This window comes from Dipodomys merriami, unplaced genomic scaffold (genome assembly GCF_024711535.1).
Source record: "Dipodomys merriami isolate MVZ:Mamm:240054 unplaced genomic scaffold, mDipMer1.0.p SCAF_1, whole genome shotgun sequence".
Lineage (NCBI taxonomy): Eukaryota > Metazoa > Chordata > Mammalia > Rodentia > Heteromyidae > Dipodomys > Dipodomys merriami.
The window spans coordinates 139,696,084-139,723,271 of record NW_027202270.1 but is presented as its reverse complement, the minus strand read 5'-3'; the positions used below and the strand labels follow the sequence as shown (position 1 = coordinate 139,723,271).

General features: G+C 39.5%; 1 protein-coding gene across 2 annotated transcripts in view; it reads left to right on the top strand.

Annotated features, from left to right (window-relative positions):
* Window positions 1-27,188, top strand: part of Daam1 (dishevelled associated activator of morphogenesis 1) — a 169,260-nt gene that overhangs the window by 43,915 nt on the left and 98,157 nt on the right. For both annotated transcript variants that reach the window (XM_070032563.1, XM_070032554.1), the window contains exon 2: window positions 23,351-23,570. In XM_070032563.1, coding sequence (XP_069888664.1) covers window positions 23,388-23,570 — 183 coding nt within the window. In that variant the 5' untranslated portion in view covers window positions 23,351-23,387. The remainder of the gene's footprint in view (window positions 1-23,350; window positions 23,571-27,188) is intronic.

The following is a 27,188-nucleotide window of genomic DNA, read 5'->3' as shown; positions in this document are numbered from 1 at the left end:
TGCTAGTCTCTGGACCTTCTCCCTCTTTTCCACACCATACCATTCCCAACATGAGGAACCACATAGTCAGTGGGAAGAGTCCTTAGTAAGCTTTTTCAGATATTTGGAGGACCACAAATTCACAAGTAGTTTACCTCTGGAATTAGATGAACAAAAGACTTAGAGGAAGTGTAACTGCCCCAACAACATACTTCAATAACTCCGTTTGAATGATTTTTGTGCTATAGACTCATCTTGGAAGTACTGCTTTCTAAAGTATTCAAATGTATTGATGACACTAAAGTCATCTTTTGCAAACATAATTTAAATGATATTTCTTCCATCAAGCTTTTCAGGGAAGAAGCCTACCTTTCCCCCTTTGTTAGATAATTCTGTCATGGCATGGCTGGTGTAAAGAATATTGATTCATGCCTCTGCTATGCTACTTAGAAGTGGTTGACCCTGAGTGGCAATTTAGGGGCTCAAAGGTAGTTACTTATCTATAAAGTACAAATTAAACCAATATCTGATTGTTAGTTCCTTTTCACTGTCAAGGGTTGTTGTGAATGTTACATGATGTTGTTCATACAAAAGTATTTAGAAAGCTAAATTGTCACATTGTTATGAAATAAGGTGATGCCCTGTGGCTTTACTACTTATATTTCCTGTACTTAAAAGTGATCAACCTATAATTAGGACAATTGGTAATTACTCAGCTGGGGGCCTCTAGGTCTACATGTTACACCTATGCCCAGCCAAAGGATAGTAAGATAGTTTCTTCTTTCTCATGCTTAATTATTTCTAGGTAAGAAAACAGAGAAGTGAAGCTAATGTGTGTGTGTGTGTGTGTGTGTGTGTGTGTGTGTGTGTGTGTTTTCTAGGAACAGAGCACTAAGTGTTATTCTCCATACTCCTGCTTTCATTTTCTCACCTTCTTCAACAAGTTTGATGCCTCTCCTGTGCCCTTTATTTTGCAGGCTTGATGGTACAATTTTTCAGTTTCCTGACACTTTTCCCTTGATTTGCTGTAATCCCACTTCCCCTGTCCTTGTTATATTCCTTCCCTTGCCCTATAGTCTTATCTTTTGTTGTTAGGGATAGACTTAGAGATGAATGATTAAAATTTCAGGCTGTGGATTGTTGTTGAGAAATTGACTGGATGGTGTGTGTGTGTGTGTGTGTGTGTGTGTGTGTGTGTGTGTGTGTGTGTGTGTGTGTGTGTGTGTGTGTGTGTGTGTGTGTGTGTGTGTGTGTGTGTGTGTGTGTGTGTGTGTGTGTGTGTAATGGGAAGGGGAAACAAAGGAGGAGGCAACAATGCTTGATAACAAATGTACTCATTACTTTGCCCATGTAATTGTTACCCCTCTCTACAGTATTTTCACAATTAAAAAAAAAAAAAGAAAGTGACTGGATGGTGCTATTTCTAAAATCTCCCTTACTTATTTATTTATTTTTGCTTTTATTTTTATTTTCATTTTTTAAACTTTGTTTTTTGGGTCCGGTCATGGGGTCTGAACTCTTGGCCTGGGTGCTGTCCCTCAGCTCTTCAGCTCAAGGCTAGCACTCTACCACTTGAGCCACAGAGCCACTTCCGGTTTTTTTTTCTGCTTATGTGGTGCTGAGGAATCGAACCCAGGGCCTCATGCATGCAAGGCAAGCGCTCTACCACTGAGCCACCTTCCCAGCCCTATTTTTGCTTTTAAACTAGAGGTATAGACCCATAGTGGACTGCAGAAGGTCTGAGAACTTCCTTTTGAACACACACAGCACTGCAAATGATCTCTCTGTATATAAATGATACATATTTTTTCTAAGTTAATGTTGTACAACATGTTATCTCCAATGAAATTAACAGAAGCCTTGGATTTTATAAAATTCTGCAAAATCTTTGACATATTTTCTACAAAATGTTGGGGGAAGTGGAAAATTTTCTTTTTCAATGATTTCTGGAGCAACCACCATAGATTCTCTTAAGATTAAATACTTTCTCTATCAGCAAAAGGAAACCATTGGTTTTTGAAACTTGACTAAAATTCTCTTGTGTTTTATAAGGCTTGAGCCAATTAATTTTGTGAGTTTTGGGGTTTGTAGTAGATAGCATACCAGTTATGCATGGTAATATAAACATTGGGTGAAAGAAAGAAGCTGTCTATGTATTTCTTTATGTTTCTCCTGTATAAGGAATGTCTGCAGTTCATTACCATTTTCCTTCTCAATTATGTAATTATAGACTAGGGAGAATTCTGTTTCACTGGCAGTAATTCAAACATTGGAACGTGGAGGAGTTACTCCCAGTTTCTCAAAATCGAAATGGTAGTTTGCCTGGCAATTGGTAGAGATAATTGGGCTGTTCTCGTTTTTTGATTCTAGATTTGGAAGTTCTAGATTCTAATGTGGAGTCCTTTTCTTTTCTTGTGTGTATGTGTACGTTTGTGTACTGGTACTGGGGCTTGAACTCAGGGCCTGGGCACTGTCCTTCAGCTTTTTCACTTAAGGCTGACACTCTACTACTTGACAGCTTCATTTCTGTCTTCTTTTTGGTAGTCAATTGAATATAAGTGTCTCAGCCTTTTTGAACAGGCTGGCTTTGAACCATGATCTTCAGATCTCCACCTCTTGCATAGCTAGGATTACCCAAATGATCCATCAGTTTTTAGTCTTAGGGCATAGTATTATTCTGAGGACACAGTTATCTGGAGAGCTTAAAGAGACTGATGGAGCTTTAGTGGGAGAGTTAGGTAATACTTTGAGCTTGAGCTTCTGACCCTGCGAGTTAGAATCATAGCCTAGATGTTGGTGGCCAGGAAAACTCTGAGGGACCATGTGTACTTGTATGTTTATTATCTATAGAGTAGCCATTCTAGCATTCTTCACTGAGTTCTATCTGTTATCAATGTTTTTCATTTGAAAAACTTCCTTATGGGAGTGTTGGGTACATTCTTACTGGGATCAGTGAAGACCTTTTGAGAATTTTTTTTTCCCCCAGAGTAAGGGACTCCTCTGATATTTAATGGACTACAGTCTTTCTACTCAAGTTAATGGGGGTCTGTGTGATGCTAGGTCCATGCAGATCAGTATTAATTTAGCCTGTGGCTTAAGGGTGGTCTCTACGTATCTCCTCCTGAGCTGTAGTAAGTAGTCTGAGCCTTCCTGACCTTTTACCTCTGACCTCCCGACTCTGTAAGACCCATGCATTTTGCTTGAGTTTCCTCTTCCCATATGAGCACTGGGAGTAAATTGGGCTGGCCTTGGATATTGCCTTTTTTCAGTATCACGGTCCTGTATTACTTTTACTCAGTGACCGAATACAGTTGTTTCATATATTTTGCCCACTCTTCTAGTAAATGTAGTGGAAGGGCAGTTCCTATAGCAGTCAACCCTTCATAGATGGAAGAGGCTGTCTTGTCTGAAATTCCAAAACTTAGCACCCTAGGAGGCACTGCCCCCTGCTTCTTTCTTCTTCCTATCCTCAGTACTCCAATATTCAAAGGAGGTTACTGGCAAGGTGAATTGTTTGAAGCAAGAATTTACTCTTGCCTGTTGGACTTGAGGAGAAAATCTGCCCCTCCCTACACATCCTCCCCCTCCCCCCCAATCTCTTTTCCCACACAGCCAGAGAACATCTGGAGACTAGAGAAGCCAAGGGTTCATATGGCTGTGAACCAACTAGGCCCTGTAAGGGCAACGTCCACAACTGTTTAGTTTACCTTATATGTCAAGATGGGGAGAGGGTGCATGCTCATTATGTCCTTGAATGAATGAGTGAATAGAAATGTTCAATTTTTATATATTTATTGAATTGCAAATTTGGGATTTGTATATGTGTGGGCAGTAGATGGATTTTGGCTGCCTATGAAGTGTAAGTATGAAGAAAAACCAGTTTGATGTGCATGTTTGTGTTCAGGTTGATGGAGTATCTGTGGACATATCTGTTCCGGTTGCTTTTCCAGTATGAGCAATTACAGTTGTAACTACCATGTTTTCCACAAAGGGAGTGGTTTGTATGTGACACTACCTAGTAAGGCAGGACAGTGTTTATAAGAGGAAAAATCCTGACTGCCAGTAGCCAGGTTAGCACAAACATTTGTCACGGCTCTCTAATGCTATCAAATAGGAGGAAGACCTAATGAGAACAACCATCCTGGGTGATTTGTTTTTGTGGAATGGAAACGAGTATCTGTAAGGTAACTGATATTAGCAGGGGGCAATTGATGAGGTCTGGGGAAAATGTGATAATATATATGTAAAAATCAAGAAGTAACAAATGAATAAAAGGTAAGCATTTTTCTCTATCAGGTGGATTGAAATGTGGTTTCTTTTTACTTTGCAATTTTGAGGTCTCTTTTAATTATATACTACCTTTGATTTTGTCATTACTTTTCTTATCCTTTGAAAACTCGTTAGTAATGTTTGCCTTTATCTTTTCATAGTTGCAAATAATCTGTTTTGACAATATTCATCCTTCTTTATCCTTCCTAGTAGCATACCCTCTTCTGTCTTTATCTTTTGTAACCAGCTATAATGTTTTCATTTGGTGACTTTTTATAATTTATACTTTCCATTTTGGGATTTGAGCACTTATTTAAGGTTGGATCAGAAACCCTGAGTGTAACAGGATATAGTTTACTTCTATTTTTATAATGTTAGAATCAGCTTTTAGGGCAAGACTTGAAACTATGAAGTGAATTCATTCCTATTGGGACAAAGTTCCTAATAATTAAGTATTTAATAAAAAAGCCTTTAAATGGATATTTTTTGGTCTTGTTTGTAATGTTTGGATCTGCTAACTGGGCAGCGGGCATTATAAAGATATCAAAATTTACTTCTGTTGTGAAGAGTACAGTTTGAGATTTGAAATTATAAAATTTAGATTAAAGTAAGCAGTTGTACATTTTGTGACTATAGTGATGAGTTAGGATGATGGCACTGATATTTAGAATCACCTCTTTCTGAATTGTACAAGTTTAAAGAGAGAAAGTCATTGAATATATTAGTGTTTTACTGTTGAACAGATTTTTTTAAACAATGATAGGATTGCATATAGTGAAATGGAAATTTTCAGACATGAAGGCATCCTGTAAATCATAGTCAGAAGATAGATAGGCCTTGACCTTAGAAAACCTTAAGGACTCATTGTTTATCTCTTAGGCTACCCAAGGTAATAAATAGATATAAAGTATATTAGAAGTTGAAAAGGATTGATAAGTAAATGTTGTTTATTTTTAAAAATTTACCACTCTACCATTTTCATGTGACCAGTATTAAGCATATTCATATTATTGTAAAAGAGGTCTCCAAACCTTTTTCATCTTGCAAAACTGAAATTCTGTGCCAATTATGTATATAAATTAATTAATTTATAAATTTACTTTATATGCATATAAATTAATTAAATGTTTATTTCTTCCCTCTTTCTAGTTCCTGGCAACTACCATTATACTTTTGGGTCTATGGATTTGACTATTTTAGAGATTTCAAATAAATGGATTTGTATTTGTATTTTTGTTAATGGCTTGTTTCACTCAGTATAATGTCTGAATTCCTTTGGATATATTTCCAGAAGCAGTATTGCTGAATCATATGGTAATCTTAGTTTTAATCTCTTTGTAAAGTCGCCATATTGGTTTTACCATTTTACGGGCCCACCATCTTTGTGTGGATTCTAGTTTTTTTATGGGCCCATCAGTACTATTTGTTTGTTTCTTTTGGTAGTAGTGAAGTATGAAGTGATACCTTATTTTGGCTGTGATTTACATTTATGATTAATGAGCTTTTTAAAAAATATATATGTTGGCTGTTTGTTTGCTGGCTTTGGTGAAATATCTATTTAAGTTCTTTACCTATTTGTGTTTTTGTTGTTGAGTTGTAGGAGTTCTAGATACTAATACTTAATCAGACACATTTTGCAAGTATTCTCTCCTATTCCATTTCACTGTTGATTGATACATGGAGGTTTTTATGTTTGACATGGTCCTATTGGTTTATTTTTGCCCTTGTTGCCCATGTTTTTGGTGTCATATAAAATTTACTGTCCAATATAATTTTATGGATCTTTCCTCTGAGTTTTCTACCAGAATTTTCTACCATAATTTAGGGTATTTAGGGGATTCACTTTAGCTTTTCATTTTATTTTGCATTAGCTTTAGTATCTAGTATCAAACTTTATTTTTTCTTTCCTGCCTTCACAATACTGAGGAGTTTAATCTCAGAGCCTCGTATTTAGTAAGCAGGTACTCTACTGCCCAACCACCTTCAGCCCTTTTTTGAAATATGATTTTACTTCTTCCCTGTGCTCATGTCTGAACCCAGACCTTCCATTTTATGTTTCCCATCTTAGCTGGATAACAGATGTATGCCACAATGCCTAGCTATTGGTGAGACAGGGTCTCATATGTATTCCTGGGCTACATTCAATCATGGTTCAGATATCAGCCTTCCAAGTAGCTAGGATTACAGGCATGAGCCACCAGTACCCAACTCCAACTTCATCTTTTTTTTTTTTTTTTTTTCCATTCCTGAGGTTTGAACTCAGAACCTGGGCGCTGTCCCTGAGCAGCTTTTCCTCAAGGGTAGCACTCTACTACTTGAGCCACAGCACCACTTCCAGCTTTTTCTGTGATTTAATTGGAGATAAGTATCTCACAGACTTTTCCTGTCCGGGATGGGTTTGAACCATGATCCTCAGATCTCAGCCTTCTGAGTAGCTAGAATTACAGGTGTGAGCCACCAATGCTTAGCTTAAAAGTTGCTTTTCGTTTTGTTTTATTTTGTTTTGTTTTTGTTTTTGTTTTGTTGGCCCTAGGGCTTGAACTCAGGGCTTAATGCTGTCCCTGAGCTCTTTTGCTCAAGCTCTTTTGCTCTACCACTTTGAGCCCCAGCACCAATTCCATCCAACTTTATTCTTTCACATGTGGATATTCAGTTTCCTTATAGTCATGAGTTGAAGAGACTGTTGTTTCTTTACTACATGGCCATAGCTTCATTGTCAGTGATCATTTGATCATATGTGTAAGAGTTTATTCAGGGCTCTATTCCATTGGTTTCCTTGTCTGCCAGTATGCCGGTACTATCCTGTTTTGATTACTTCACCTTTGTACTATTTTGAAACCAGGAAGTATAAGACCTCCAACTTTGTTTTTCTTTTTCCATATTATTTAGACTACTCAGAAACCTTTTGAGATTCCATTTGACTTTTAGAATAGATTTATTTTTAACCTTTAAAAAAATGTCATTGAGATTTTAATAGGGATATCATTGAGTTTATAGATTGATTTGGTTATTACTGATATCTTCACAATGCTGAGTTCTCCAATTAAAGGCTTAATCCATGTATCTTTTAAAATTATTTCCAGAAATGTTTTTCAGTATGTAAGCCTTTCACCTCTGGAATTGAATTAATTGATTAAATTTATTTATGTGGTACTAGAGATTGAACTCAAGAGTTTCACATGTTGTAGGCAAGCATATTCCCACTTGAGCCATGCCTGCAGCTATTTTGCTTTTTTTTTTTTTTTTTGGGTCCAGTCATGGGGCCTGCACTCTGGGCCTGGGCGCTGTCCCTCAGCTCTTTAGCTCAAGGCTAGCACTCCACCACCTGAGCCACAGCGCCACTTCCGGCTTTTTTCTTATGTGGTGCTGAAGAATTGAACCCAGGGCCTCGAGCATGCAAGGCAAGTGCTCTACCACTGAGCCACCTTCCCAGCCCCTTGCTTTTGTTTTTGATACAATCTCTAGCTTACTTTGCCCAGGATAGCTACTAATTTGCGATCCTGTGTTTTTGCCTCCAGATAACTGGGACTATCAGTGTATGCCACCATGCATAGTTTCAGTGTTATTAATTTTTGAAAAGACCAAGCAGAGATTGTTACTATATTCCAAAGGTTCAGAGATTGAATAATAATTGAGAAGCAAAAAAATGTAATGTCAGTTTAAAAAGTTTTAGAACCAAAGGGACTGAGAGAAAACAAGTTTCCTTCTTTTTCCATTTCATTTCATGCTTTAGAAGGAACTTGTCTTTTCTTTCCTTTTTTTAATCAACAGCTTAAAAATTAGCATACATTAGTTGTATAAAGGGATTTCATTGTGACATTTTCACATATGTATTCCATGAATCCTAACTAACCTTACCCTTCTGTCCGTCTCCCGTATCATACTACTCCAGAAACATCCACCCTTTTTTCTTTTCTTTTCTTTTCTTTTTTTTTTTCTAGTCCTGGGGTTTTAACTCTGGGCCTGGGAGCTGTCCCTGAACTCCTTTTGCTCCACGCTAGCACTCTACCACTTGAGTCATAACAACACTTCCAGCCTTTTCCATGATTAATTGGAGATAAGTCTTAGGGACTTTTCTGTTCAGGCTGGCTTCAAACTGTTATCCTCAAGTCTCAGCCTCTTGAGTAGCTATGATTACAGGTATGAGCCTCTGGCACCTAGCAAACATTTACTCTTAATATGTTTTTGTATCTATTATTTTATCATGTTTGTTTGCATATTTGAATTTGATATACAATGCTTATTGTGCAATTTTTGACTCGAGTTAAACCAATGAATGTGTCAAATAATATCTCATTTTAAACATTAAGGTATAGTTGACAATTAAAAATTTTATTGTTTACAAGTATATGTATTTTATTAATAAGTTTAGAATCCTTCACTCTGAACTACCTTAAATTGTTTAACCATCCTTGTATTCATGCTTCCCTCATTTAGACGCGGATAACTTTTGGCTGTCTAGCACTATCCCTCAGAAAACAAAGTCTAAATAACAACCTTCCTTCAAATACTCCAGGCTTGATAAAGGAGTAGGAATAACAATTTAAAACAGAGCTTTTCATATTATTTCATTTGGAACAAATTTTGCAAGAGCTGTAGTCTCTTTAGTGTTTCGTCTTTTTGGGTCACCCAATAAAGCAATTAGTGTTCACAGCTAATTATTTAGAAAATTACAGAGTTGGTAGAGAGGACACATTAGATAATGTCAGCTTCCTTTCCATTTCTCTTGATGACTGTGGAGTCCTTTTCCTTTGCTTTATTTTTGATCCAGGCCAAAATAGGAGTGTAGTAACCTACTTATAGTAATTAAAATGCAGTGAAGCTCTTTCTTTACTTGTTTGGCTCCTATAGTTTCAGAAGTGTTTCTGTAAACTCTGTGAATAACCTACCAAGGATATTTAGTCTATGCAGAGGAAAGAGAAAACATTCTCTTTCTTGTAAATGCTACTTATTTCTATCTACTGATGGCTAGCTTTGTTTAATGGAAAGAAATGGTAAGTGTTCACCAGTTCACCCACTCAATACGTGTGCTTTTCTCCTCTCTGAGCAGCTGCCCACTAGCTCATAAAGCTTTCCTCTGCCCTTCCCCCACCTTAGGTCTGCATTGTTTTTATTTTGTTTAGGTTGTTTTAAAAGTGGGTATTAAGAGGAAAGCCACACCTTTTCGATTTTTCCTTCCTCAAGATTACTTTTGCATGGCTTCTTTACTCCCAGAAGAGAATGATTACTTCTTCCTAGGTCACCTGGAATTTCTAGAAGTCACTTGGAATTCAATTGCCAAAATAGCCTACTAACAATAACAGGTATCAGAACAAATTCCTAGATATTTTCCACAGTGAGAGGCACATGTGTGCTTTGAATGATGCAGTGACATTCAGACCTGGTTGTGGTGCTCTGAGCAACATGTAGTTGCATTCTAGCAGTTCATAACAATTTTAGAAAAGCCCACTATTTGTTTTCCCCCCTGCCAAGTAATAGTAACTATTTCATTGTGATTGGCATTAGTATATTGCTTAACAGTTTGGAGTCCACAAAGCCATTGACTTCCTTTCCAGCTACCTAAGTTGAGTATTTGAACTGGGCATATAAACTTGCCATTATCATCATTTGAACCTCACTTTTTGAAAGTTTCTTGAAGACCATCTCTTACCTTTTAAGCTCATATAATCATTTTTCCATTGGTGATTTATTGAGAAGAGGACCCCAAATATCTCACCTTTTCAAGATGGAGCCTCAGAAGCATATACTTAAGAATGAGAACATTCCTGGAAACCAATTTTAAAGCTACTACAGCCAAACACTAGTGTCCAATTATTAAATATGTATTACATATACTTTAAAAAAGTACCTGGCAGTAAAGTTTTAAAAATTATTTGGGGATAGATTTGTAAAATCCATAGGATTTTTCAGCCCACAATAGAGCTATAATAAAAACCAGAGCTAAATGAAAGGTGAAAAAAACAGTAGATGTGCTCTTTTAACTGGTTCTGAGCGTTTTGAACTTGTGATATAATGATCTTTGTGGGCTGGAGATACTCCATAAATTATATTTTGGAATGTGGTAAATTTAAAATTAAACATTGTTTGAAGGTTTGTTATATTGTTATGCCTGTATCTGGCTTCGGATATCTTGGGAGCACGCTTTTTTGTTTCACAAGGTTACCTCTAGTGTTACCTCGAAATTTTAAATTTGTTAGTTTATATAAAAAGCCTTTTATATAAAAGTCTTTTATGGGCGCCAGTGGCTCAGGCCTACCTGCTTAATCCTAGGCTAAATTTTAGCCACTTGGAAGGCTTGGATCTGATAATTAGTTCAGAGCTAGTGAAAAGTATATATCCAAATAACTAGCCAAAAGGTGAAAGTGAAGGTATGGCACAAGTGGTAGAGTTGAACATGAGTGTGAAGCCCTGAGTTCAAGCCCTAGTATTGAGGGTGGGCTGGAGTAGGGTGGACAAGGAGACCAAGACCATTATGGTAGATTTACAAATCATTATATTATCTGTAAAAAAAAAAATCAGCATTTCTTGGCATCAGTTATACACAATTATACACAAAAAGCAAGCTGTAAAAAGACCAATAGAGTGGCAAAAGATATTCAGGTGTATATAGAGTTTTAATGAGGTTACTGAGAAGGTTTACAAATATCGGCTGTCAACAGTATACTAACAACTGCATCACACACTTTGGATAGTTGATTCAACTTAAAACTTTTTCTATAGGGTCCATAGAGACAAACACACACAGGAATGATATTTATCATTTATTATGTATCTTCCATGTGCCAAGTAGTTAGCTAAAGACTTTAGTTAGGTGACAATACTTAAAACAATTCTGGAATGATCTCTGTGCATTGATAGTACAGCGTTTGGGAAGGAATTTATATCTAAAAATGTGCACATATTGCCACAAATATAATTTTTCAGTTTTAACATAAATGGTGAGACATATGCATGTGTGCATATTTACATGCATAAACATACATAAATACATTTAGCTATGTTGCTTGGCTTCTGCCTGTCTGTCTTTCTTTCTGAATGGATTAAAAGTGCATATTGACAGTCACAGACTGGACATAGTCTTTGTTATGCTAGGCATAAGTTTCCAAGCACTAGTCCTCTAACTTGGCTGTACAGTGAAAATCATCTGGAGAGCAAGGAGCAAGACTCATTCCTTGGCTCTAGTTCCAGACATTTTGATTTTGTTGATAAGGGATACGGCCTTAGCATTGAAATAAGAACATCATTCAAACTTTCAGTTATGAAGGACACTTGGATGATTCATTTTACCAATCATGAGTCCCGATTTCTATTATAAGGTCACAGTAAATTTCTTTCTAGTGCATTTCTATGCCCATTTCCATGCCTATCTTTAAGTTAAATTATTAGATATGGAGTCTAAGAATTCGTGTTAGATGTGGATTAAAGAGCCATTAAAACATTAAAACAACAATAGCTTGTCAGAATGTCTTCCAGTAAGGTGTTACAATTGGCTTTCCCATCTATGGTTTAATGGCCTGTCTATTGCAGGGCTGAGATTTTTCCTTCTGGCTATCTTTCTACCCACTACTGTTTTTGTTTTTATTTGGAGAAGGGTTCTCCCCTCCCCCTCCACCCTTAAGTCTTTATGGAAGTTGGAAGGCCCACATGAAAGCGTTATTTCTCCAAGTCTTTTGTTGTTATTGTTTAATTCTATGGCTTTGTAAAATGTTTTAAAGGCTGACCTGGCAAAATGAATACCTCTACTTATAAACTTGTAAATGTCAGAAGATACATGATCTTTCATGAAGGGTTGGGTCATTTCTGGTTGGAGAGTCAGTACACCTGAAACAGGACAGAACCAGTAGCCCAATGTCCTCATTAGTGCCTTATTTCTTTACTGCCTTATTTGCATACAAATGAAGCTTTTATTCACCATCTTTCCATAAGCTGCTTTTGAAGATTTATAATATAAGGCTCATAAGTAGAAGTTTTATGAAGGGCAGGGTGCTTCCTCAGAAGGGAGTACTAGTTCTCAGACTGTGACTGAAATCTTCCGCCCTGGTGGTTTCTGGGGAGTTTCTCTCAGCCTGGCTATGAATTGGACTCATTAGGAGAAGCCTAACATAGGCGTGGTGCTGGCCCCATGCAGAGCCTCAGCATGTTACCCTAAATGAGCCCCTCTGAGCTACAGGGTTGTGGAGAGACTGGGGCTCTGCAAAACACAATTTTTTTTGACACTGTAATTTGAAACTCAGGTAACACCATATACTTAAGTTTCCATAAACATTTTTTACATTTGTAATGGCAAATGGTGCCTGTGTCTACGTCTGTTTAGAATAAGCTTTCTGGGGTAGAAGTATAAAAGCCAGTGGCCCTGTGTATTTGTTATATTGAGGGTTTACAGTACATTTTCTATCTTGGTGACCAATTCCCAAATATTTTCCTAGCCAGAGAAGATGCCTTTAGACTTAGAACATAAAATAATTAGTCGATGAGCTCAGTGACTGAGGAGAGTCTAAAAGAGGGATCAGAGCAGAATTGCCAGTGTCAGTATCCTTGCAGGGACTAAATTGGGTATGGCCTGTGGAAGTTTGTGAGCAAGTATTTGGATTGATTTTTGAATTCTTCCAACTAGTCAAGAAAGCTTTATTTTTATGCTCCTTTTCACACTGGCCCCTAACCTCAGGGAATTTCCCACAAGTTGCAGCTAAGCTGACTGACTTACAGAGCTCTTGCTTTAGTGATGACAACTGCCCTGTAGAGATGAAGCTAACTTCATTCCAGGAATTTACACTGCTGATAGGCACAGGAATGCCAGAGAAGGAATCTAGGTTAGCATATTTCCACCAACAGTCGTTAACAAATCTATATCATCCCTTCAAGTTTTTAATGTCGTCCACCAGATATTTACTGAATTCTTGGGCGGTGCTAACCATATAAGGAGGTAGCCCACATCGGCCCATTTTGTACAGTTTCTCCCAGGGCTAAGAAGGAATCTTCTATTGGGAATACAATTATCTGCTTCTTTTAATGAGTGTGTAAGAGCTACATCATTTCTATAGATGATAAAATGGAGTCAGTAAAGTCAAGTGTCCTTCCTGAAATTACTCTACAAAAGAAGTGGTGGAATGAGTCTTTGAAGTTTGGTTACAATTCACTGCTGTCTGTTCCTAGCTCTAGTCTGAATCAGTTTTTCCCTAGCTGGAAAGCGGAGACATCAGCTCAGAGGAAGATCCGGGCTTCTTCATCCTTACTAGAGTGGGAGGCTGGTGGTAACCAAGTATCTTTATTCTATTTAGTTTCATGATTTCCTCTTGCAATTGCATTTAAGTAACTTGGTATTAATGTAGTCAGAAGCAAGCCCCAAAAGAGGAAGGTAATTAGTGAGATTTAAGTTTTGCTTTTAGTAAACATGAAGATAAAAATCCTTTGGGCAAATCTCTCATTTTCAGTCAAGAGAACTCTCCTTTTCCAACTATGCTAGCAGTCATCATTCTTCACAGAAGCCAGTGTGGAAATAATTATGATATCTACTTACAGGCAATAAAATGTCTGGAGAAACCATAGTTATAGTGTTTGATAAAGATCAAGATTGAACCCGGCACTGGTGGCTCATGCCTGTAATCCTAGCTATTCAGGAGGCTGAGATCTGAGGATCACAGCTCAAAACCAGCCCAGACAGAAAAGTCCATGAGACTCTTATCTCCAATTAACCACTCAGAAAAGGCCGGAAGTGATACAGAGCACTAGCCTTGAGCACAAAGAGGCTCAGGGACAGCGTGTAGGCCCTGAGTTCAAGTCCCAGGACCAGCAAAAAAGAAAAAAAATATATATATATATATAAGATTGAGTAGTATCTGGTTTGGAGGCCATGAGAGCCAGTAGCAGTTTCTCCCTGGGGGATATGTGTCCTACTGTGTTTTTTGGGGGGTGGGGTGGGGTGGGAGGGGACCTAACATCGTTGTACCATCTATGGGGGTAGAGATTTCAATTTATTCTTTCAACTCCTAGTCAACTTGGAACATCTGTCTGCAAAAGAGCTGCTGAAACCAAGTATAATATGTCTGTTTAGCTGCTTCTCCCCTAATTTACCTGTATTATTTCCATTGTAAAGGAGTTAAAGAATACTATTATCTTTGAATATCAATGCACATTTCTGGTGTGGATGACCCCAAAGGGTTTTCATAAAGCTTTAGTACCTAAAGTGTGATTATTAGGGTGGGAGATACTTTAGGAGGCAGCCATATGCTCTGATATTTGTGAAGCCTGACTTCAGGAGGTCATTCCATCTGAGGACAAGAGTATAGGTGTTTGCCATTATAATGCAACCTACAGGTGTTCTTTTCTAGTAACGAATGATCTTATTCTTGCAGCCTTATGGAAGAGCTGCTAGGCGATTCAGAAAACTTACACTCTTATACATGCTTGTTAAAGAACAAAAGTTAGCATCCTAGACAAGCGAGAGCTTTGATGTGACAGGTCATGGCCCTCGGGTTGTAGCGTGCAATGCTTTTGTAACTCCCACATTTAAATGTATTTTTGTCTAGACTTGGAGTGGATCCCCTAAGAGGCAGTGAAGACAAGGACCCAAAGGGGCAAAATGATTTGCATTTCTTTTGGTTTCAGCTTAGAATTGTTTGTTGACTTAACTCGCAGGCTAGCGACAGTTCTGCAGTGGGATGGCCCAGCTTTGTGTTGAGGCTGGGATTTTTTTTTGGTGGGGAGCTCCAGTGACACTTTTGGTTTGGCTTTTCTCCCAGATGATCGAGACGAGATGTCCTGACTTCCAGACTCTGGTTTCTGTCACATGAACAGCACCAGCTTCCTAACTAGAGACCGTATTATATTGGCTTTAAGGATTTATACTCTAAACCTGTGGTTAAAGTCTTGAGTCATAACACACAGCAGTTTGTTGCCAGTTTTGTAGGGTGAAAATCCTGAGGTGCCCTTGTTTGCTCTTTACACGTGGGGTGGGTTAGTGTTTCTGGCAGGATTCTGTGGCTTGGGGTTGGCAAAAGATGGTTAATTATGTGCTGGTTGAAGACTAGTCTTGCCTGAGGTGTTTTTGTTGTTGTTTGTTTGTTGTTGTTGTCTTTGTGCCAGTCTTGGGGCTTGAACTCAGGCCTTGGGAGCTGTCCCTGAGCTTTTTTTGCTCAAAACTCTTATAAACTGAGCCACAGCTCTACTTTGGCATGGCCTAAGGATTTTCCTGGGGGCACGGGGACTCCTTCCTTCCTCATCTATGAAGGAAGTAGGGGAGGAAGGGGATGGGTTGGGCCTTCCACTCTGCCTACCTTGGTGTCCAGAAGTCACCTGAGTATGAAGTGTTTTGATGTTCTAGTGACTTTTTTTTGGATGTTTGGAGTGTGGTTTCCCTGTCAATGCAGGGGTGGGGGGGAGGGGAGAGACAGGAAGGGTGCTCTCATTTTTTGCCTCTTGCCTTAGAAGAGTTGCTACTGGTTTGAGTGTACTGACTGCTGGGTGGATTTCCAGGAGTCACTCCAAAAGTGCCCTATTAGAACATCCTTTTGGGACCAAGCATGTGGGAAGAGCTGTCTACCCACTGGATATACTTACTGAGAAACACCCTTCCATTTCCTGATAGAGAGGATGTTGAAACTTGTGGGGAAAACACAATTTTCTTTCAGATATTTCTTCTGCAACTTTTAGACTGTATCCCAGGATTTCTTAAAACTCCAAATAGCATTTGGCATCTGATGTACTTGGGAAATGAAACCAGACATGAGGAATGTGAGAGAGGATAGAGAAGGCCAAGGAAAGAAGCAAAGCATTTTTTTTCCTTTCACATTTTTTCTTGATAAGAGACTTTGGATTAACATCGTTGTGTTGTTGGAACCCAAAGTGCATAATGGGACTTTGGAAAACGGTACAGTTCGAGCTGTACTGTTACTCCGAAAGCAATAGGTATGGCTTCTAAAACCAAGGGTCCCCAATCTTTCTTCCTAAAGTTGTTCTTAAGCCATACATTTCTCCCTTGTCTCTCATTTTATCCGTGTGACATGGAGTCCCTTGTCTCAGACATTCCAGAGACCTTTTATAATACATTAACAACGACTGGATTTTAGTGTGGAGACTTCAGTGGGAAAGACTGTCTTGACTGAAATTATAGAAGTGAGGGACAACAAATATGACAACTGCATAAGTGAATACATGCAGAAAAGTCAACGTTTTCAAGTTGTGCTGTAACAGGACTCACTATCTCTTGCTTCCTCCCTCCCTTTCCCCAGCATATCTAGCCTGCTGTTTCCTCTGTAACCATTTAGAGGAATCTTGGTCACTTAGCCAGTGCTCAGCTCTCTCACTATGGACAACCAGTTTATAAATGTGTGGCAGAAGTCCCTGATGAACCAATTAAAATGGTGTATGTTTCACGATGAATCTGTTTTGCTATCACAACCTTCAAATTTTCCCCATATGTTAGATGCTGGTTGTATTTTGCTCTATGGAAAACAAATACTACATATTGCATGCATTGTGACTTGGCATCATCAAAGGAAAAGTGCTAAGAAGGGTTTTTAGGAGGACTCTAAGCTGCTTTATTGTGGTTTTTCTTTTTTTTAATCATCCTAATCATCATCATCTACATTCTCTAAAACTTGGCTTTAATATTTTGACTATTGCTGCATTCAGAGTCTTGTTTGTTTTGTCAAAGAGCAGTACAAATGACTGTGACTTTGGGCTAGGCCACAGATGGATTGGATTTCTTATTTTTTGCTAAGCACAACGCACCTGCTCCAGAATCTTAAGTCCCTTTTTAATTGCTTCCGTGTGCACAACATAGCAGTAGTCATCTATAATGATATAGATGGATTGCATTTTGCATGTCCCAGAGGTGACTTCTTCCTCTGTGCCAGTGCCAGAAGCTGAGATTATTAGTGTGTTCTGGTTCAGGACCCAGCTGTCATGGCAGCATTAGTCCTTTCCTTCAGGCTGAGCTGATTATAAAGGGAGAGAGATATGGCAACATCATCCCTTGGTTTCAGGAAATACACATTCCCTCTTCATCAGACAGGAGAAAGACAAGCTCCTCTCCCCAGATGGCTCTATGCCTGTGTCTCTAGAAAATTGAGGAGGCCCAGGCAAGGACAGCTGAATGAATGAATCTTCTCTCTAGCAATGTGTTCACTGGATGTAAGAGGTTGGGAAAATAGCTGAAAAGTTATGTCAGTGAAACATACTTGAGAAGGAGCTGATAAAGCTCTAAGAAAACCGCAAAGTATCCTAAGGCTAAATTTGTCCATGGAGCTACTGACAGTGTCCAAAAAAAACACAAAAACACAAAACAAAATGAAAAAACCACCAAAAAGACTTGACAAGTAGCTTAGGAGTACTTGGCGATCCAGTTGGCTTCAAATGTTCTGGTGGTTATGAAAAACGATGTGAAGAACACCAAGTCACATGCCCGGAATTCAGAGGTGAAGCCATCTGCTCACTTAGGCATTTATGCTTTTGCATTCAACAAGCACATAATGAGAAGATACTGTGTCAGGAACTGAAAAAAAAATTAGTTTCTCCTTTTAGGTTCCCATAGTCTAATGGGGAAAAGAGATTTTAAAAAATATACTCAGTATGTACATGGTATAAGAGTTAAGGCAAGAAATATGTGCCCAACCCTAGGACATGTAGGACCCACAGAAGCAGTATAAAGAAGGAAAACGCCCTATGTTTATGTGTGGGCTTAGATGTACAACTACTGTCAAGGTATGCACACCTGGGTATATGGGGCATAGGCTTGGGCAATGTTAAGGATGTTGGGAGATGAGGACTAGAAAATCAAGTAGACCAGGACCTAGCACTTCTTGGTATGAGCCCTTCTAGTTTGGGCTCCTGGCCATTCAGCTTCCTGGTGTTCTGTCTATGACTTGATGTGCCATATCTCTTCTTGCTCCAGTCCAGTGTGCATACTCTGCCCTCAGTCTAGAATCCTTTTCCTTGACCCTTGGAAGAGTTGAGTCTATTATTTTATCCATCAGGGCTCAGCTAAATGTCACCTATCAAGGGAGGCCCTTGCTCATCATGCTGTCTAAAGTAGTTTCACAGGCTACATGGATAAATATGACACAGTGGGGCAACTATTGGTGACTTGCATGCAGACCAAAAGTGCACATGGGCATGCCACTTGGTTTTTTGATGTATGGGCTAAGAATGATTTTTCACACATACTCAATGGTTTGAAAGTAAAATTTAAAGATATTGCTTAGCGACATTAAAAAGTTATATGGAATTCATATTTTAGTGTCCACACTAGAATTTTATTGGAAGCCGGGCACACCCTTGTTTACAGATATCTGTGACTATTTTCATGGCAAAATGACAGCGTTAAGTACTTGCAATAGAAGCCTAATGGCCTACAAAGCCTACAGTGTTTACTGTTTGGCCCTTTACAGGAAAAGTCTGCCAATCCCTAGACTGGGGAATCAGGGACAGGGAAAAGAAACTGCTGTAGTCATTCAGACTGAGGTAAAGGGAAGGCTGAACATGGCCCTGAGGTTGGAGAGGGTGGGGAACGGATTCCAGTCCAACTAAACAAGCAGGTTTCCTGACCTCCATCCACCAAGCTGCCTGGCTCCTCCGCCCAGCCACGCTTCTCCACATGAACAGCTCCTTTTTTACCAGGGAATAAAGTCTCCTTTAGACTTCTCTTTGCCTACTTGCTGCTCCTCCCCCACTGCTCATCTCCTCTTAAGTCTCCTCTGTGAAATGAGGATAATGGTAAGAAGCGATGGATATGATGTGCTTGGGGCCACTCATTATCAATGAAGTGCCAGAACAGGTTAGAAGGGCTGGCTGCTAGCAGCTACTGCCTTTAAGGGGTCAAGTGGGCCAGTGTACTTGCTTCCTGTTTTTGCCTGTGTTTGAGAGACGAGGCTCTGAACGGTGGAGTTGCAAATACATGTATTAGTGTTTTCTAGTTGGGAATCTCAGCCTCTATGCTATCATCAATAGTTAAAGGATGGGTTTAATCAAAGGTCTTGTAATTACTGTTCCACAGAGGTGCTAGCATAAGATGTTTTTGTCTTTGGGCTTTACCAAGATTTTCAGATACAAACTGCCTGTCAAGGGCAAAATGTTTGTCCTTACAAATTAGTTCAATGAGGTTTCAAAATGTCCTAGGCTTTGTAACTTACTGCCTATCTTAGAAACTAGCCAATCCCCCCCTTCACTCCCTTCTGGGACTCAAGTTTGAACTCAGGGCCTCTAGCTTGCTGGCTTGGCTGACACTATACTACTTGAACTGTGTCTGCTTTTTGCTGGTTATTTTGAAGATGGAGCCTCATAGACTTTTCTGCCTGAACTTTCTTTGATCTGAGCTTCTTAAGTAGCTAAGATTATGGGTGTGAGCCACTAGTGCCTGGCCACCTTCATATTCTTTTTTATTTTTATTTATCTTTGTATGTTTTTATTGTAAAAATAATGTATAGAGGGGTTACAGTTACATGAGCAAGGTAATAAAGTAATGAGTCCAGTTCCTATGGAGCATTGTTGTCTCCTCCTTTGTTTTTCCCCTACCATCCCTTCCCTCCCCACCTCCACAATTCCCCTCCCCTCAAGTTGTAAAGTTCGTTTTCCACAGTGTCTTGTACATCTCATTGTTACAATGTACATAGTATCTTGTACACCTCATTGTTACCTGTATCCCTATTTAAGCATTTTGTTTTTTCTTCATATTCTTTTGCTGATAGACATGTTGACATTTTCTTTTTAAGACTGAGAAAATGTTTTGGAATGGTTTTGACATTATTTCCTTGGTCTCCATATACAATGGGGTTTTAACATAACTTGAGTTTATGTGAAACAACTTGGAAAATACAACAACAAAGCTGTTACTCTCTTCATTTTCCAGAGAGTCTGATTGTACTCCTGTGTGCTCCCAGGAGGTGAGAGTTAGAGCCCAAGGCTCTGTTGTGGGAAGATGGAGATACACAGCTCATTTTGCTTCATGCCAGTTGTTTCTTATATCCTGTGTGCCCCTCCTACCTCTTGCCTGTGTTTGTACTTTCTCTCGCCTCGTACGCTGCTTTCCATAGTCTATCAACACTCTACTCAGCCATCAAGGATTACTACCAGGATGCCCTGTAGGTGCTTCCGGCATGTTTACCGGACACTTATTGATAGGGAATATTATATCACCTTTGTTGTAATAATTTGATATACTCTCTTAATGAGATTATAAGTTCCCAATGTCCCATTTCTGATGCTTATTATCATAGTGGTAGGTACATACCTATACCAAACAATACATCCGTATATTGATACACATTTGCAAAAGGAATCAGAAGTACTGCCATATGTCTTGTAAGCCCTTGTATAAGCATACCATAAGTCAACATAATGGGATGTCTCAGCCCATATCAGAGGCAGTTAATGCATCATACAAACTCCACGGTGGTAACTGTTCTTAACCTTGCCCTCCTTTTCCATGCCAGAGATTTCCAGTTGCTAACTCCCAGACCACATCCTTCTTCAGCAAGCAGAGCACTTGACTTCAGAAGTATTTGCGAACCCTAGATGCTTATGAGAACTTTAACCTGTAATATTAATTGCTTATGAGAACTTTAATCTGTAACATTAATTACTAAACCAAGAAATTAGTGACAAATTTTAGACCTGAGTTTAGGAAGATGCCATATATTGGTGGATTGAGTCCTACTTTAAAACTTAGGGATAGAAACAATAGACAAAAACTCTCCAAAAGTAACCACTATTTATTGAATGTTGACACACTGCTTCCAGGCTGTCTTCTGTGGAATGTGTGTTCTTTAAAAGCCCAAAATCTTGAGAGTAAAACTTAAGACTCCTAACCTCTTGACTTTCATCTCCATGCCTCATATCTTTTAACAGCCCCTTTCAAAATGAGATTTTGAAGTTCAATATTCACTTAGTAAATGTGTATCTATATACCATGTGGTATCATACGCCAGGGACACAGCAGTGAGCAACAAAGCAAAGACCCCTGCCATCATGAAATAATCGAATAGGATAATTTCAATAGTGGCAGCTGCTGTGGGGACCATCACACAGGTTCTGTTGCCAATCTGTGGTTGAGGATAGCCTTTCTGAGAAAGTGTGCAGGCCTTCATGATGAGGAAGGTTCAGCCCTGCACATGTAGGGGCTCAAACATGCCAGTCACAGACACTGTTGATATAAAGACCCCGAGGCAGGAGTCAGTCAATGTGAAATACAGTAACTTATACAAAGAGAGCTGAAAGGAAAGACAAACGGGCCAGATTGTGGAGGCTTTGGAGGCCCCTGGGCTGTTTCTTGTCTTTTAGGAAGTGTGTGCTCTGGTGTTTGCCCTGTTTGTGAGGACACACACTGTGGTCTGTCAGCAGTTGTCTGCCTAGTGATCTTCATGACATCTCTAGGGATCACATCGTGCACCCTGGGATGCCTTTTTTGTATTTTTGTAATTGCAAAAACAAGAGGATTTTATGAAAGAAGATTGATAGTTTTTCAGTACTCAGGGAAGATGAAAGCAGAGTTGCTGGAATCAAAGCTGGATAGAGAACCCACCTAGCACTTACTGAAAATGTCCTCCTTGTTCCTGTTGCCTATCAGCATCAGCCAAGTGCTAGGAGCAATGGTTATGGCCCTTTATGCCTTGGACATGACAGAGCCCAGGACTCCTTAAACCCTAGTCTCACCACAGACAGCAGCCTTGCTACATCTCCCCTAGCCTCTTCCATCGGCTTTACGTTCTGCGTGGGAGATGGCACGGCTCTGATCTGTAGTAGTCCTGAAATCCATTCAAGCATAGATGTGAGCCTCTGCTTTTTCTTTGTCAGCATGGTGACAGTAACTAGGGGTCTTGTTCCATAGCTTATTTAACTATTTCCCTGTTGGGGAACTTTTTGAAAGTGTTTGATCCTTCTAACTCAGTCTTGAGTTTACTTAACAGGATCAACATTGTCCAAGTGCCTTTTCTTTTCTTGGTGCACATTGGAGCACAAAGTACTTTGGTGCATAGCCCCTTCCTCGCACATTGAATTATCACAATCTAACAGAAGACAGGCACAAATAACTTAGAATGGGATGTGCTGGAATTGATACATGTACCTTAGCATACATATAGCATTATTAATTCCACTTGGGAAAAGTGAAGACGAAATGAGAATTGAATTTTTAAATAATGAGGTCTCCTAGGGGGTAAGGAAGAAATAGCTCTCTCTCTCTCTTCTCTCTCTCTCTCTCTCTCTCTCTCTCTCTCTCTCTCTCTCTCTCTCTCTCTCTCTCTCTCTCTGTGTGTGTGTGTGTGTGTGTGTGTGTGTGTGTGATTTTTATTAGTTTGTTTGTTTTAGTACCGGTCCTGGGGTTCAAACTCAGAGTCTGGGTACTACCCCTGACCTTCATGTCCAAGGTTAGTGCTCTACCATTTGAACAACAGCTCTACTTCTGGCTTTTTGGTTTTTAATTGAAGATAAGGACTTTCCTATGCAGGCTACCTTTTTGAACCATAATCCTTAGATCTTAGCTTCCTGAATAGCCAACAGCATCTGCCTTGAAATGGCTATTCTTTTTTTGTTTTGTTTTTTGGTTGATTGTGGGGCTTGAACTCTGGGCTTGGGTGCTGTCCCTTAGCTCTTCAGCTCAAGGCAAGTGCTTTGCCACTTGAGCCACGGTGCCACTTCGTTTTATGGTCGTTAACTGGAGATAAGAGTCTCACTGACTTTCCTGCTCTGATGGCTTTGAACTATGATCCCTAGATCTCAGCCTCCTGAGTAGCTAGGATTACAGGCATGAGCCACCAGTGGCTGGCTTGAAATGGTTATTCTTGCAAGATAGTACAAAGGAAAAAATAGGTTGTCAGGAAAAAGAACGGGATGTACAAAGAATGACCAGTAGTTCAATGTAATTGGAGCATAAATTGTAGAATGAAGTGACTAGGGTTGTACTGTTTGCTTAGCAGTTGGTCATAGACACATTTAAGAAGTGAAATGAAGAACATGGGCTCCCTTTCCAGGTGGACTCCCAGCCTTTTGGCTGCCTTTGTCTGCATGGTCTATAACCAGCATAGGTGGCTCTTCCTTGAATTGATCTGACTTTTCAGTATGTTGTTTTTGTCTGTTGCACACTTAACTGTGTACTGTCTTCTCTTCACAGACTTTAGTCAAATCAAGAAGTAGAAGAGAATTCAGCCATGGCCCCAAGGAAGAGAGGTGGTCGGGGAATTTCATTCATCTTTTGCTGTTTCCGAAATAACGACCACCCAGAAATCACATATCGATTGCGAAATGATAGCAACTTTGCTCTTCAAACCATGGAGCCAGCATTACCCATGCCCCCTGTGGAGGAGCTGGATGTCATGTTCAGTGAACTTGTGGTGAGTCCCAGATTTCTGTGTTGCCATTTGTGGAGTGTCAGGAAGAGAGAGAAGAGGAGTGATGTTTGTGGGTTGGTTTTACTTGCTATGAATTTTTCCTCTTCCGGTGAAATGGTTCTCACTCACCCTTTATGTCTGCACCCTCACTATCAGCACTGACTCTGTGGAGAAGGAGCAGGTAGAAGAGGGTAGCATTAACATATCCTAATACTTGGCTGGTGCTTTAGGTGGATGGGAAGATTTAGACCTTCAGGTCTTCAAATATGCTACAGTATTTTATCCTAAATTGCCCTTTCTAATATTTCCTCCATTCTACTCTGATTCTGTACTTGTATATAAAAATAAATAATTCCTTCATTGACTTCATACCTTCTAAGATTCCCTAGAATACAGTATTGACGTGTTTTTAAAAAGTGTCATACTTCACAACTGGTCCTTGATCTTTTGGTGAAAGACATTATTACTTAAGTACAGTACCATTAGCTAGCCTAATGATAGGATTGAAATAATAACTATTTTGTGGGAAAGTTTTTATAGATATCATCATGTTTTTGAGGGCACTGTCCCTCAAATGAGATGATGTATTTAATGCAATACTCATTCATTAAGAGGTGCAGGTGGATTCTTCAAGCTCACTTCTCAGGAATTGCCCAAACTGGTGTTTCTTCCCATTCTGTTTCAGAGGACACGGTGGCATTGCTTAAAAGCTGCTACCATAATGATTAGAGATGGCTTAGTTCAAATTACTTTTCTAACTTTATCTGCATAAGTACAGACAAATGTTACTTTTTCCTGTGCCCAATGTCTGGTGTGATATAATATTTAAATAAGAGCAATCTTCAGTAGAAGTGGCTCAGTGCAAAATAAATGTTGCATGATTCCTATGTCCTCCTTTGATCATTGCTGACATTTGTAGTTAGTTCTAATCAAACCATTTAGATATCTCAACATGTATTAGGGAGTGCTATCATTTCTTGAGTCAAGAGAGTAGGCTGTGTTACTATTCTCCAGGTATAATATCAAAACTGACCAGGTCATGTCAACTCTTCCAGACAGGAATTCATTTTTAAAACAAAAAGAAGAACCAATATAAGAGAATCTGTAAAGCTGAGATGTTCTGGCTCATTAGGTAGAGTCATGGGCCTATTTTTAATCAGAATTGGTTGGGAAAAAGAAGAGGTGACTTAAGACCACATGTCATAGTCCATGATGTTGAATATTTTCAGAGTTTAAAGACTTTGTTCTTTCTCTTTTCTCCATGTAGAATTCTATTCTAGGTATTAGGGAATTCCAGATAGAAATCTAGAACCTACTCCCACAGATCTGACAGTTTTATAATAAGAAGGAAATGAATCATTAGGAAGATCTGAGGCTTCCACAGGAATGAATGAAAAATAATACATCTCACAGATTATGTATATGTGTATTTGTCTTTTGGGGTATACAGTGAAGTGCTGAGGAATGTGGTCAGGGAAGACTTTCTGAAGGAAGTGAGCTGTCATCAGAGGGTGAGACCAGAGTGGATCGTGTCAATGGCCATGTCAGTCATCTCTAGATAGTAAAACCTCAATCATTCCAACAGCAAAGGCTCATTTCATGCTAGTTCTTCTCAACTACTGTGGGTCAGCAGTGATGTTCTTTGCCATCTTTTGTCTAAGAGGAAAGACAGGCTAATAGACTCCAGGCTTATGCTTGTAAATAGCATGTCACTTGTGATCACATTTTATTGCCATTGTTGACCACATGACCATACTTGAAATCACACAAGGTAAAAGAGGTACCATCCTACTATAGGGATTGCCACGCTAAGTGACATGGCCAAGCCTGAGGTTACTGAGTTGGGTGGAGGACACGTAGTCCTCTCCCAGGGAGGGGCAGTGAGTCATGTGCTGTCATGACTGTCAAGGATACTAATGGGGCTGGGAAGGTGGCTCAGTGGTAGAGTGCTTGCTTCACATGCACGAGGCTCTAGGTTCGATTCTTTAGTATCACATACACAGAAAAAACCAGAGGAGGGTGCTGTGGCTCAAGTGGTAGAGCACTAGCCTTGAGCTGAAGAGCTCAGGGACAGCACCCAGGCTGAGAGTTCAAGCTCCACGACCGGAAAAAAAAAAAAAAAAAGAAGGATAGTAATGATACATTTACAAGCTTGGTTTTATTTTCCACTTGAAGCACTTTAAAACAAAGTCAGCCTAAGGATATAGGTGTTGCCTCTTGCTGAATACATTGCTGGTCATGGAACCAGGGGTCAGAGCTAGTATCCTATACATCCCATATCCACCACAGTCCTTTCAGTCATATCTGTCAGTCTCCTGAAATGGGATCTAGCAAGAGCCTGTGTAGTGGCAGCCCCATATGCATTCTGAAGACAGCTCATTGTTCTACATTCAGAAGGGAGAAAATTCCACTCTCTTTGCCTTATTGATGTCTCTATTCTGTGTGAAAATTGCCTACAGCTGTTAGTTGTTAAAAAACCAATGCCAAACCAGAACTTTAAGCCAAAACCATTGGAAAACAAATTATCTTGAGGTTTGTATCTGTCCTGGTGAGTGACGATGGATTTTTGTCTACTTCTGACTTCAGGGACTTAGACCACAAATCCTTCTAGTTGCTGGAGGAGGCCTGGGGTAAGAGAGGTGGGCTCAAAGCCATTAAGAGCTTCTGCTCTAGGTTCTCCTGAGCAGTCTCAAAAGCAACTGTGCTTGTGCCCTCCTGCAAAAGAGGGGATAGTGGCGCAGAGTACTTGGACTCTAGAGTCAGACAGTGCTTCTGGCTGCTAGCTCAGCCAGAAATTGTCCTCAAAACAGAGTCTTTTTGAATTTGAATTTGTGCCTTTCCCTGTAAAATAGGAATCATGCCATCTTTCTAATAGAGTAGATGTGAAGATTAAAGAAAATAACTTATTTAAACAGGCTGGTACCTAACAAATGGACTACTTCCCACAGCCAAGTGCGGCAGGAGAGATAGGGTATAATCTGGGTCTTTTCAGAGGCACAGCACCCATTAACAAATATCTCAGGCTTTTCTTCACTTAGAAGCCAACCTGCTCATTGTGAGTGAGCCCGTGTAGGTCCTGACTTGCAGGCCACTTTCCTCCTGCATCTGTTGGGAAGCACTCCATCAGAGCTGGTTGTTATAAGCTAGTTTTCCTTTTCATCAACTCACTCATATGCCATTAAAAAAAAGTGATACCAAATGTGTTTCTTTTAGAATTGCTTACTGCAACCTAACCATTTCATAAATAATGTAAGCCTGGAGAGGAGGTCAGCCATGTGAATCTTTAAAGAACATGACTGGTGAGGGGAACCTTGGCCATCTAGTCAGCTCTTCATTACATGTAGGAGAAATAGAGATATCTCAATCTGAGGACCTAGTGGTTTTTGGAGAGCCTTGACCTATACTCTGACTAATTTTTACACTGACAGCTTTATTGAGACATGATTCACATGCCATATAATTTATCTACATAATGTGTGCAACTCATTAGTTACTAGTGTATTCACAGAATTGTGAAACAATCACCAAAATCAGTTTATGGACATCTCATTATCCTAAAATACAACTTTCATATCAGTGACTCCCTCACTCTCTGTACATTCTCAGCCCTACCATCCTCTA